Source organism: Pteropus alecto, unplaced genomic scaffold, assembly GCF_000325575.1.
Source record: "Pteropus alecto unplaced genomic scaffold, ASM32557v1 scaffold87, whole genome shotgun sequence".
Taxonomy (NCBI): domain Eukaryota; kingdom Metazoa; phylum Chordata; class Mammalia; order Chiroptera; family Pteropodidae; genus Pteropus; species Pteropus alecto.
Genome location: NW_006443225.1, coordinates 21,353,844 through 21,365,912, shown reverse-complemented (window position 1 = coordinate 21,365,912; position 12,069 = coordinate 21,353,844). Strand labels below are relative to the sequence as shown.

The 12,069-nt window shown below is 49.8% G+C and overlaps 1 protein-coding gene across 1 annotated transcript; it reads left to right on the top strand.

Annotated features, from left to right (window-relative positions):
* Window positions 1-200: 200 nt before the first annotated feature.
* On the top strand, window positions 201-11,076 carry SLC7A13 (solute carrier family 7 member 13). The gene is made up of 4 exons (XM_006924106.3): window positions 201-885; window positions 4,327-4,458; window positions 8,246-8,607; window positions 10,480-11,076. Exons 1-4 carry the CDS (start codon window positions 201-203, stop codon window positions 10,744-10,746), a joined length of 1,446 nt encoding a protein of 481 aa, XP_006924168.1. The 3' UTR covers window positions 10,747-11,076.
* The last annotated feature ends 993 nt before the right edge of the window (window positions 11,077-12,069 follow it).

Genomic DNA, 12,069 nt, shown 5'->3' with positions numbered 1-12,069 from the left:
CCTCTCCAAGGAATCTTATGCCACTTGACTTGGATGCGTCACGTACGTTTTGTTAATGATTAAAAACTGCTACGTTAAACGGAGGTAGGACGCAAAGGACCTGCTCTGCCTCAGAGGATCCGCCGACAGCCTTTCCGGCGGCGTAGACAGGACGCTGGGGAAACCGCTTTTACCTAGACTTGTAAAACTCTTGGGTTGCAATGTACGGAGAGAAGAAGATACAGCTCAAGAGGGTGTTCGGCTACTCCTGGGGCACGAGCTTCGTGATGGTCAAGATAATCGGCGCGGGCATCTTCGTGGCGCCCGCCGGCGTGCTCAAGTACTGCCGCATGAACGTGGGGCTGTCCCTGTGCGTCTGGGCCGCCTGCTCCCTGCTGGCCCTGATGGACGCGCTCTGCTCGGCTGAGATAGGCGTCACCTTCCCGTGCAGCGGTGCCCACTACTATTTCCTCCTGCGGTGCTTCGGCAGCTGCGTCTCCTTCCTGAACCTCTGGACGGGCTTGTTCCTGGGGGCCGCCGTGATAGCCAGCCAGGCCCTGCTCCTGGCCCAGTACAGCGTCCAGCCCTTTTACCCCAGCTGCCCCGTGCCCGGGCTGCCCATGCGCTGCCTGGCGCTGGCCTTCCTGTGGGTGGTGGGCATTCTGAGTTCTCGGGGTGTGAGGGAGGTAGCCTGGCTCCAGATGGCCAGCACCGCGCTGAAGATGGCCATCCTCGGCCTCATCTCCGTGAGCGGGGTGGTGTTGCTGGCGAGAGGGAGGGAGGAGAACATGGCCAGCTTTCGGAACGCTTTCCAGGCCGAGTACCCCGACGCCTCCCAGTTGATTCAAGCCGTCTTCCAAGGGTACTTCGCGTATTCGGGCGGGGGATGCCTTACGTATATAGCAGGTGATTAACAACTCACTGAGAAAAACCTCTCGAGCCATGATTTATTGCATACACTAGGAAATGGACATTTTTTTTAATTCGATTTTGAGTTTTATTTTAAATAAATGATTCCTTTTCTTTTTCTTCTTTGTGACTTTCTAAATCAGGTCAGAATGTGCCGGCCTTGCACTGGCCACCTGATCTCAACCTCCTCACCCCACAGTTATTCCAGAGCGTTTCACGGAACAGCTTCTCTTCCCCGCGCCGAGTATTTTGACCAGAGTATCACAAAGAGCCCCTATCCGTGGTCCTCCGCTTCCTTTTCTGGGACACGGATAGGGGCTCTTCGTGATACTCTGGTTTCCTTGCTGGTAAAGGATGGATTCTGGGGTTGTGGAAATCATTCCCTCCCATGACACTGTGACTCCAGGAACGACGCAGTGCCAGGTCGTGTTTGTGCCGGGTGGCTGTGACACACCTAGGCTCATGAGTATTTCTAAAGAGAAGAGAATCGTAGGTCTAGATTGCTCCGAGGCTGGATTTAGCACTCTGGCCTCCGATGTCAGGACAGAGGTTTTCTCTCCATGTTCGAAGTCAGGCTCTTTCCTTGAACGCTCTCTGCATCCTTTCCCTCACCTCTTCAGGGGCCCGTCCACATTCATCGATTTCATTTTCTTCAACTCCAGCCTCGTTAACCAGCTCATTCCCTGGACGTTTAAGCAAGAAGCAGACTCTCTGCTTTTGGGCTAAGCTCCCTTCCATTTCCGGGCCCCCGTAATCACCGATCGTTCAGTAAATGATTCAATCAGCAAATAGCTTTGTAAACACTGGCTATTTTTAAAACCCTGCATTCGGGCCTGAAGCTGAGTGAGATGTGTTCTTTACCATAAGAGGCTTACAGTCTAGTGGAAGAAGCCACACCTGGATCCTGGCCTGAACCCTGCCACTCACTCGCTGTGGCAAGTGTCTTCACCTCTCTGTGCTCACTTTTTTCTTTCCCCCCCTCATCTGGAAAAATGGGCACCATGGCTCAACATCAGTGTCATTCTGTGCCTGATACGGCTGTGGAGACCAGAGCGTGCAGGTGCGTGCAGGACACGGGGCACGGTAGTGGGCGACCGCGGACTGGTTTCCATCTCGCGGGCCGATGACAGGTGTGACTTCCAGGGCAAGTGCGCAGAGAAGCAGAGCAGCGTGGCACAGGGCTGGAGACGGGTGAGTGGAGGGCCAGCTTTCAGGCCGGAGGCAAAGGCCTAACCAAGGAGCCACAGGAGGTTTAGAGCATCATGAGCAAAACTCACTTCTTCCCCCAAGAGGGTGTGACTGACACGGTGCGATGCTGACCAGAAGCCATTTCACTAAGTCAGAGGGCGCCGGTGGCCTTTGAGCAAGAGAGGTCAGTCGGTCTGCACTGAGTGGAAAAGCGAGGTCTTGAGAAGAGACAGCTACGGCCCGACTTTGCTCTTTTGTGCAGTTGTGATTAAACGGGCCACTGTGACTTGAGAGGCCGGCACAGTTAGCAAATCTTTCTCAACCTCTCCCTTTGCCTCATTCGTGGAAGGATTGAAGAATTATCTCTGGCTCCTATTTGAGCCGATTTCACCTTGTTCCGTCTCCAGAGATATTTTCTCGCTAGATCATGTTTTGTCTGCTGAAAATAGGTTTACAAAGTAAACTAACCTATAGGGTCCTTCACAACAGCTGGCAGTAAACAAAAGCTGCAGGAATTTCGGTGGGGTTGTTAATTTATTTACAACTAATTTAAATACGACTAAATTCCAAGTAACACTTTGACCTGTAAAACGGTGATTTGTCGACAGCTGACTTTGTAAATTGTAGGAACTTTCACCTTCTAAGTTCAAGCCCCCAAATATTCACTACCTGTCCGGCCACTGTAACCTGAAATTGCGTTACGTTTTGTTGTATGGTGTCCCTTACCTCCTCTCTGTCAATCTATCACACAATGAGAAAGAGGAAAAGGCCCGGAGGAAGGCACAGTTAATCCCCAGAGTGTCCTTTCGCTGTCCAGAGCCATTCCGAACTCATTAAGGGCCAGGCAGTTGACTGGAACTTTAGTGTCTCTATAGTTTACATTTCTCCCGATGTGAAACCTCGTGAGTCGGTAAGTCGGACAAAGCTCACGGCCAGTACATGACACAGGCCGGGTCCCCACGAGCGGCTTCTCCTTGGTCCTTGAGTGCTCCACCCGCTCCCCTCGGATGGCGCCAGGGATCCCGCGTCGCGGGCGGTGACATGTGACGGGCGTCAGAGGGCAGACGGAGAGATTTGGCTCCAACTAGCAGAAACCCACATACGTGCGTTAAGCGACAAAAGAGGAATCTGCTGGAAGAATGTTCCAGGGCCCTCAGCGGCCCGCCCTTCTCGCCACCACGACACTGCTTGTGTGTGTGTCCGTGGGGGGTTGTTGACATTTGGTTCGGTCTGGAGCGAAATCTTGAGGACTGGCAGTTACTGGCTTCTAGCGAGTGAGAGGTCTGAGCCTGGTCCCTTGCCGGGGCCGGGGCACAGGGCGACTTCGCATGCACATAGCTATGACGTGTCATCGCATGTCAGGGACCATCCTCAGAGAACGGCGAAACTGGGGAGAACAGTGTGACGATTGGGACAATATTTGAGAATAAGACGATCCTGGAAAATCCACGGTACGTGACGCTACATCACAGCCTCTTTTTTTCTGCTTTGCACTTAACGGTGACAGAAAGGGCAGGTGGAGCGCCCGCCGGGAGGTGGGGTTCGTGCCGACCCCTCGTGTGTGCTCTGGGGACGTACCTTGGAGCAATTTTGCTGGCCAGGGAAAGTGTCTTCCTGTTTCCCCAGAAATTATGATCTGCTGAGGTCCGAAGGACAAGCCAAGCCTAATTAGGTGGCTAGGAAAGGAGGGAACAGGCTGGTGGCCACAGGGCGTGAGGCGTGCAGAGGGGACCAGATGGGACCAGACGGTCAGGCGACACGTTCTCACAGCGCTCGGACCTCCGGCGCCCGTGCGCCACGGTCCCCATTTGCCTTGGATTCCGTGACCGTGTCGTCGCGTGTCTGCTCTCCTCGCGGGTGGCTTTGCCAGGTCACACCGCCGCCCACGCCCCGCGCCGTGCCCTCTGTGGACGAGGCCGCAGACACGGGTCAGCTCCACACCGTCCAGCGTCCAGTGGGCTCGGCTCTTGTTTCCGTTCCTGAGTTTTTCTTCGGTAATTTTACCATCGATGGAGAAAATGAAGAAAGGCCCGCTCCCCGCTTCTCTTCACTGAGCCCCACGCTCGGAGAGGGGGTGCGCACGCAGCTCGCCGGTGCGCGTGCCTGGGGCACACGGCTGCGCGCGTGCCGTGGCGGGGGCCGGGGGCGGAGGAAGAAGCCAGCCCAACGCCTGGCACAGCGCACAGGTGTAAAGACACATTTAGGACGTCATTTTTACCAATTGTGATTTCGCTCTTTTGTGTGTTCTAGGGGAGCTGGAGAACCCCAGAAGGACAATCCCAAAATGCATACTCACCGCCTTACCGCTGGTGACGGTCCTTTACTTACTGGTTAACGTGTCTTACCTGGCTGTTCTGACCCCCAGGGAAATTCTCTCTTCAGGTGTGTATGCAAATGACTAAGGCCATGAATGATAATAAGGACAGTTCTGGTACTTTTAGGAGGCAGACTTGGGACTGCTTTTCCTTGTTTCGTTTGGAGAATCAACTAGTAATTTTTGAAGATGGCAAAGGGTATGATTTGGCTTAGAGAACAGCTTCATCCTTAAACTGGGCAGCGCGTCTTCTGAGAATGGGGGGCAGTTCGCCGAGGCTGGTGTGTGGCGAAGCCTGGGTTCCTCTCGTGACCTCTCCTGAGCAGTGGCGCTGTGTCCTCGGGGCTTATAGTGACTAAAACTTTTACCACGTTGATTTTCCAAACGTTATCCTACCCGAGGTAAAGAATGACCAACTTGAAATGTAGGATTTTAGCAGTTAAAAGAGTAGATGCGATTCATATTGTATAATGTTGTTTCCTGTAAATAATGCTAAAATTCATCACGATGGCAAAAAGCCCTGAACATATTGAAAATTCGATTCAATGATAACTATTTTAGTTGTAGATAACTGTCTTAATGGTAGAATAAACAACGAAAGAATAAGAAAATCTTAAGGAAATAAACATATATTTAAAAGCAAATAACAGGTTTAAGGACTAAGAGGAAATTTAGAAAGAACTGAGGAACAGGAAACCGACAGTTTCCCCGAGTCGGCATCGAGCCTGAGGTCAACCACCATCCAGAGCCCGTAGGCCTGATCTGAGGTCAACCACCATCCAGAGCCCGTAGGCCTGATCGCTGTCGCTATCACTGTTTGTGTAAGTCTTCGGGGGCCCTCGGGGCCAACCTAAGGGGCGTTTAATATAAAAGTCCTACACACTTGGCCTCACTTCTGAGTCACTGCCCCACAGGAAGCGCTGTGAGCACAGTACCAGCGATGCATCGCCACGGGCCCTTTAAGCCAGATAGCGCCAAGATGCTGAGTATTCGTGGGAACCAACCCAACGCTAAATTGGATGAGAACAAGTAGTGATGTATTAACTACTTTGGTTATGTAGAGAATCAATTTACAAAGTTAATTATGGGTGTGGTCAGGGCCGCCGGTCAGCTGGCCTGGTTGTTACGGTTCGTTGAAGCATCGGCCCTGGCCATTCTGGTGGTTAAAAAATTGTGACTCTCTCCACTGGTGTGTCAAGATGGGTGCAGCACTTCTGTGGGTGGCACTATTGTTTTGGCACGTGTGTTTTGACTATAATTGCTTATAATTTAGTTTACAGTGATTGCTGGTCAGGCACAAAATTCTCAGAGCATGTTTAAATTCTGAAATAATTTTTTTTAAATTCCTGTATCTACCTTTTACTGTATTAGGAATTTAAATTAAGGAAATCAGAGCTATAGATGAAACTTGTATGCACAGGACAGCCACCATAGCATTACGTACGAGGGCAAAAACAGAGAGATCATCGAAACATCCAACGAATTTGAAATGAACAAATAATTTATGGAAATCCCTGTAATAGACCCTTCTGAGCTTTTTCAAAGATCATATTGTTGATGAATACTCAAAGGAACAATGTTTATAATGCGGGAAAAGCAGGATCTCTATGATACTGAGACAGAAAGTAAGTAGTTAAGAGTGGAAAACTGCTGGAATGATATTGTGGGTGATTTCGCTTTATTCTTTACTGAATTTCCCACATTTTCTTTAATGAACTGCATAATTGACACAAGAGAAAAATTATAAGCATTAGAAATGGATTTCTAAATTGGGGAATTTTGAGGATTGAAGAATGAACGTTTTCCATCAAATGGGAATAGAAAATGTGAAAAGTTCCTACAGAGCAGGGAATCCCTAGGATGTGGTGTGAACTGAATGCCGCATTTCATCTGACGGATTTTGAAAACAAGTCGTACGAAGCTGTGATACGCTTCAGATTCCGTGGCGTACGTAGGAAAAGGACCCGTGACATCAGACGTGTCGGGTTTTCGCTGGTGTCCTCAGCACTTCTTCTCTGCTTGTTGAAGGAGGGAAAAGGAGCCTCCGTTTTGAACGAGTTCTGCGACAGAGCAGGGAACATTGTCCCTCTGGAATGAGGTCTGCGGGCCCGTGGCAGTCAGGGGCCTGCCCCGGGCTTTTCCAGCGGGAGGATTTCAATGTCACCGCCGCCCTGGGCACGCCGTGTTCCCGAGGGCTCCATGTTCCATTTAAAACTAGACGATGTCGGCACAGGAAAAGCTAGTCCCTGACGGTGAGGGACTCTTGGGGGCAGAGGCCAGAGGGTCTCCCTGACCCTCCCTCCCAGCCCGCATTTGGCCAACTGGATGTGGCTAAGAATTTCGAGAAGATGGTGGAAAGTTTTTTGGATGTTACCTTTTGATATTTCACTCTTTTTTAAAAAAAATAGTGTATGCCTTTTGACCCCCAAGTCCCACTTCTCACTGAGGGGACACTCACACAATGACCCGCCCAGCCCTGGAGGCACAGAGTGTTCATAAAACACCGTCCAGACTCCCGAGAGAGGGAACACAGCCTCAGAACCCGCCAGAGCAGGAAAGTAGATGAGGTGAGGAGAAATAAAAGGAAAAGCCGCTCGTGGGGCAGAGACGAAGGCGGAGCCAAACTAGCACCTCCTCGACGTACAGTGACCGGTCTGGGGGAGCTGGCAGGAGATCAGAGGACAGAGTCACCCCTGGCAGGGAGCATTTCTGGAATCTGCCCAAAAGCGGAGACCGTGCGAGGGCGTGTGGCCCCCCGGCCTCTCCCGGGCTTTTCCAGCGGGAGGATTTCAATGTCACCGCCGCCCTGGGCACGCCGTGTTCCCGAGGGCTCCATGTTCCATTTAAAACTAGACGATGTCGGCACAGGAAAAGCTAGTCCCTGACGGTGAGCGACTCTGAACGACATGCCCTTGTCTATAGCTATGTGATATCAATTGGACGGGAATCAGTTCTCATAAGCGAGCAAGGGTGGCTTTTCTTCATTGGTGCCTTTTATAGCTACCGACTTAGAGTCAACGAGTGTTTGTTAGATCTCTTCACCTTTAAGTAACAAAATCAGAATATTCTCTAGACGTGGGGTTTCTCCATCTCAGCACGAGACAGGGTTTCATGGGGGGCCCGTCCTGTGCGTGGCGGGATGTTTGGCGGCATCCTTGGCCTCCACCCACTGGATGCCAGTAGTAAACCCCGACCTCCCCAGTTGTGACAACCAGAAAAAGCTCCAGGCATTGCCAAATGACCCCCCGAGGAGCCAAGTCACCTCCAGCTGAGAACCTGGTCTGTGGTTTAGACGAGCGCCCAAATGTCATGAGGATTTTACTGGGCGTGTAATTCGTTTTCTTTGTCTGTGCGGTTCGTTTTCATTTGTTAAGTATTTCCGACTGCACCGTGATGTGCGCTGGCGGAAGTCTCCTTCCCGTTTGGGCGGCATCGCCCTGCGCTTTTTTGAACTCTGACTGTGACCACCAGCGCTCTGTAAACTTCTTTTCTAAAATAAGCATGCGTTCAAATCGTCCACCCACCAAAGTCAGCGCATTTCACGGTATTACTGAAAACGTACCCCGTGTCCGTCACTGAGTGAAACATCAGTTTTATAGAAAAGATAACGAATGACCCTTCCCTTAGGAAGCGAAGTGGGTGGTGACCATTTATGATACAGCGCGACGGGGCTGAAATGGACACGTGCCCGCGGCGTCGTGTCCGTGTGAAATGAGGACGGAAACGGTGAAATCGCGCGACGTTCCATTTCCTTCGTTCCTTTTCGCATTTCCTGCGTCCGCCTGGAAGTGACTTGAAAGCGTGTTCGTCGGCTCCCCCTTCTCACGTGCCTCCTCGTGTGCTCACTTCCTGCAGGCCCCGTGGCTGTCGCGTGGACGCACAGAGTCCTCCCCGCGCTGGCGTGGGTCATCCCGTTCGGCGTCTCCGCCTCGCTGTTCAGCAGCCTGCTGATGAACGTGTTTCAGTCGTCGAGAGTGGCTTACACCGCGGGCCGAGAGGGCCAGCTGCCCGCGTTATTCACTATGCTCAATCGCCACTCCTCCCCGTTCCCGTCTGTGCTGTTGCTGGTCACTATGGCGTCCATCGCGGTGGTGTCGATGAACCTGATCGACCTGATAAATTATCTTAATTTTGCCGTTTCGATTTGGACTGTGTTATCCATGATAGGCATACTAAAACTGAGGTACCAGGAGCCCGATCTACCCAGACCTTATAAGGTAAAAGCGACTTCTCTGTTTTTTTTTTTTTTTCTGTGCGAATACGAACCAATTGTGAAACGCATAAAGATAAGCTGGTCAGGATTTCAATTTTCATCGTCCTCGGGTAGATTTTACACAGTGTGAACTTGCTTAGGTTCCGTTAGGTCTACTAGAGAGAAGGGTAGGTGGTTCTCTTGGTGGCCGGCAGATCGGGACGCATCTCTTGCCCAGACATGACTTTGTGTGCGTCTGTGATGACATCTCCTGTCCTGAAACATCCACTTAGTCCGATCACCAACAAACTCCATCTTTTCGGCGTTACTCACTTTTAACTCTACCTTCGATCTGGATGAGGAATTTTAGGGGACAGCCCCTGGCAGCGTACGGTGGTGTCGGAGAGAGGCGGCCTGCGGCCAGTCATCGGGCAGTCTAGGCATCCATCAAAAGCTTTGCTTGGATTGTCACATTTACGCCTCTCAGTCCCATGAAAGGCGGGCACTGCCGTCATCACCACTTTACAGACGCGGCAACAGGTTTAGAGGCATTAAGCCCCTTGCGAAGCTCACACAGGACAGATCCAGGCAGCCTCTCTGGAGAGTTCGCTTCGTAAGCACGAAACCTCAGAAAGACACCGGTGAGAAGGAAGCGGTGTGCTATTCGTGGGCTTCAGGGGACAGCTGTCCTTCCTCTAGTCCCCTCCCCCGGCTTCCGCCCACCACCCCTCACTGTGTGTGTTTGAGTATTGTTATCTGTTTAAGTCCCTCACTTAGGTGTTCTGGGTACAGGAAGGACTAAGACGTGGCTGCTGCCTTTCAGCAGAGCGGGCACAATCCCTCCAGACAGTCAGGTGACCAGAACCATAGTATGGTCATCGCCATATGGTGGCTTCTGGGGACACTCAGAGGGGTCATGGGGGAGGGAAGCTGTCTCCTTATTTGACCTCTGATCCTAGTTTCTTCAGATCTAAAGTGGGAATAAATAATGCCTACCCCCTAGGGATGTGGGACTACTAAATGCACTAAGGCATGCCAGCCAGAGTCCCACGTTGACAGTTACTACTATTTATATTATTCGCATTTGCATCAAAAACGAGGAGGAGAACCTAGTGGTTGGAATCCGTCTCGATGGCACATGGGCGCTGCTTTGTTCCCCCCTCTCACTCACTTGGCAGCTGACACTGAGCTGTGAGACGGCAGGTGATCTTCGCAGGGGTGTGTTACAGATTGAAAGGGGAGTCTTAACGCCTTAAGCCCCCAGGAAATGACCCTTTAATTAAAGGGTTCCAGAACTATGACTAGCTGTGTGACATTTCTAGGGTACAGATTCATCACTCTTAAAGACATCACAAAAGTGACCTACTAAATTTTCTCCCTAGGTTGGGTCATGTTTGGTGCAGGACGCTTACAATCCTAACACAAAGCAGATATTGAGGATAGGGCTTCAAAGATTTTTTTTTTTTTGACAAAGAACAACCCCCCACCAAAAAAAAACAAACCCCACAAAAAATAGGGAGAATTGTTTTGACCAAAAGTTTTGCTTTGCTTTGTTTTGTTTTTAATAAGCTGAGTCTATAAAGTCATAATAAGTACCTGTCAATGTCTGCTTGAGTAACAGAGGGTCTGAGGATATTGGTTTTGACATAAATTTCTCACTGCTTGGAGATATTTTCCTGGGAAAATTGTTGTGACTTCCACTGGGCTTTAGAAACTCCCTCTCAACAAATTCATGTCGCCTAGATCAGACTTATTCCCACGAATGAGCAGTCGAATGGGGATTAACCCATTTTCCATTGTTAGCTTCAATCTTAGTTTCATTTGTGTAAATACGCAGGTAGCACATATGGGCTTTCATATCTAATATTTTTTTTTTTTTGGATTTTACTTTTTTCAGGTGTTCTTGCCCTTTCCCTTGGTGACAATGGCCATCGGTCTGTGCTTAGTTGTGATACCTTTGGTGAAGTCTCCACATATGCGTTACGTCTACGTGTGTCTCTTCATTCTCAGTGGCCTTCTGTTCTACGTCCCCTTCATATACTTTAAATTGAAGTTGGTTGGGTTTCAGAAGATGACATGCTACCTACAGTTGCTGTTTAATATTTGCATCCCTGATGTGTCTGATGAACAGATGTCAGAAGCAGAAACTGTTAAAAAAAAGTAGTCCTCTACATCATGCCGAATTCCAAATCAAGATTATGCACATAATCCAATATTAATGATGAAATGCCTACGGTAAATTCTTCCTTCAAATGAGATAATATGTATAAAAAAGTGCGGAAGACAGTACCTACCTTTAAAAATCTCAGAGAAATTGTTTATTGTAACTAAACTCTGTTTTGTTTGGCAAAAAGCTTAAGTCTCAGTTCTGCGTTGTTTGCTATATTGACAATGTCTTTCCCATTCTCCCATTTTTTTTCCGGCACCCCCGCCCTACCCTACTGATTTGTGAGCATCTTGTAATGAAAGTTAACAAATAAAAATAAAAAAAGCATTCTCTTCCTCTCTCCCCAGTCCTTTCAGTGCCGATCCGAAGGTAAAGCAATAACCCCATTTGTCTTGCTAGCTTTTCCCGTCAGTAGTGGTTTTTTTCAACCTAAAAGCTATTTTAGAAGCATGCGTTTTGAGGTTCGTTCCCATTTTGATCCTTTCAATTCTGAGGTGCCTTAGAAGAACAGCTTTACCGTGTCTTCATTTGATGGCAACGTGACCTCTCTGCCATGATGTAGTTGTGTGGGCGACGTGTGTGTGTAATAGTCAGGTGAGCAGATAGCGCTTGTGTATGAGCATCCACCCAGTAGCATTCAGTCTAAAAGGTCTGTGCACTTAGCTTAGCGTTTTCAAGGTCCTGGGCTTGGAGGTGTGCTTTCAGAAAGCAGAGAGGCGGTCAGTGTGCGAAGATGTTTCGCGGCCTCCGTTAGCCGGCTCTGCTCCCCGTCTCTCTTCATCCCTAGAAAGTGGTACCCACAAATGTCACAGGACTTGTCAAGTATGAAGAGCCATCCCCTGGTGTGATGACTGGTTTTTTGTGTCAACCCGGCTGGGCCAGGGTGCCCAGATATTTGGGCAAACACTAGTCTGCATGTTTCTGTGAGGGTGTTTTTTGGGTGGGATTAACATTTAAATCAGTGGACATCGTGTGAAGTAGTTTGTCGTCCATAATGTGGGTGGGCCTCATCCAGTCAGTTGAAGCTTTTAATAGAAAGACTGCCCTCTGTCGAGCAAGAAGGAATTCTGTCAGTAGATGGTCTTTGGACTTGAACTACGGCACCGACTCTCCGGCCTGCCCGCCCGCGCTGCAGTGTTTGGACCTGCCAACCTCCATAGTCACGTGAGTCAAGTCCTTAAAAACAAATCTCCACACCTTTACCTCCCTCTCCCTCTCTCTTTATACACACATCCTGCTGGTTCCAGTTCTCTATAGAACGCTGATTTTTCCAGCCAGCGTAGATATCCTGTCCTCACTCACGGCAATTGTTCCTATATG

What these genes read in the sequence shown, in the direction of transcription:
- SLC7A13 (XM_006924106.3), top strand. Translation starts at nt 201, where the DNA reads ATGTACGGAGAGAAGAAGATACAGCTCAAGAGGGTGTTCGGCTACTCC. An exon ending in CAGGGAAATTCTCTCTTCAG is followed by an intron (nt 4,459 to 8,245) that starts GTGTGTATGCAA and finishes CACTTCCTGCAG; the next exon opens with GCCCCGTGGCTGTCGCGTGG. An exon ending in ATCTACCCAGACCTTATAAG is followed by an intron (nt 8,608 to 10,479) that starts GTAAAAGCGACT and finishes TACTTTTTTCAG; the next exon opens with GTGTTCTTGCCCTTTCCCTT.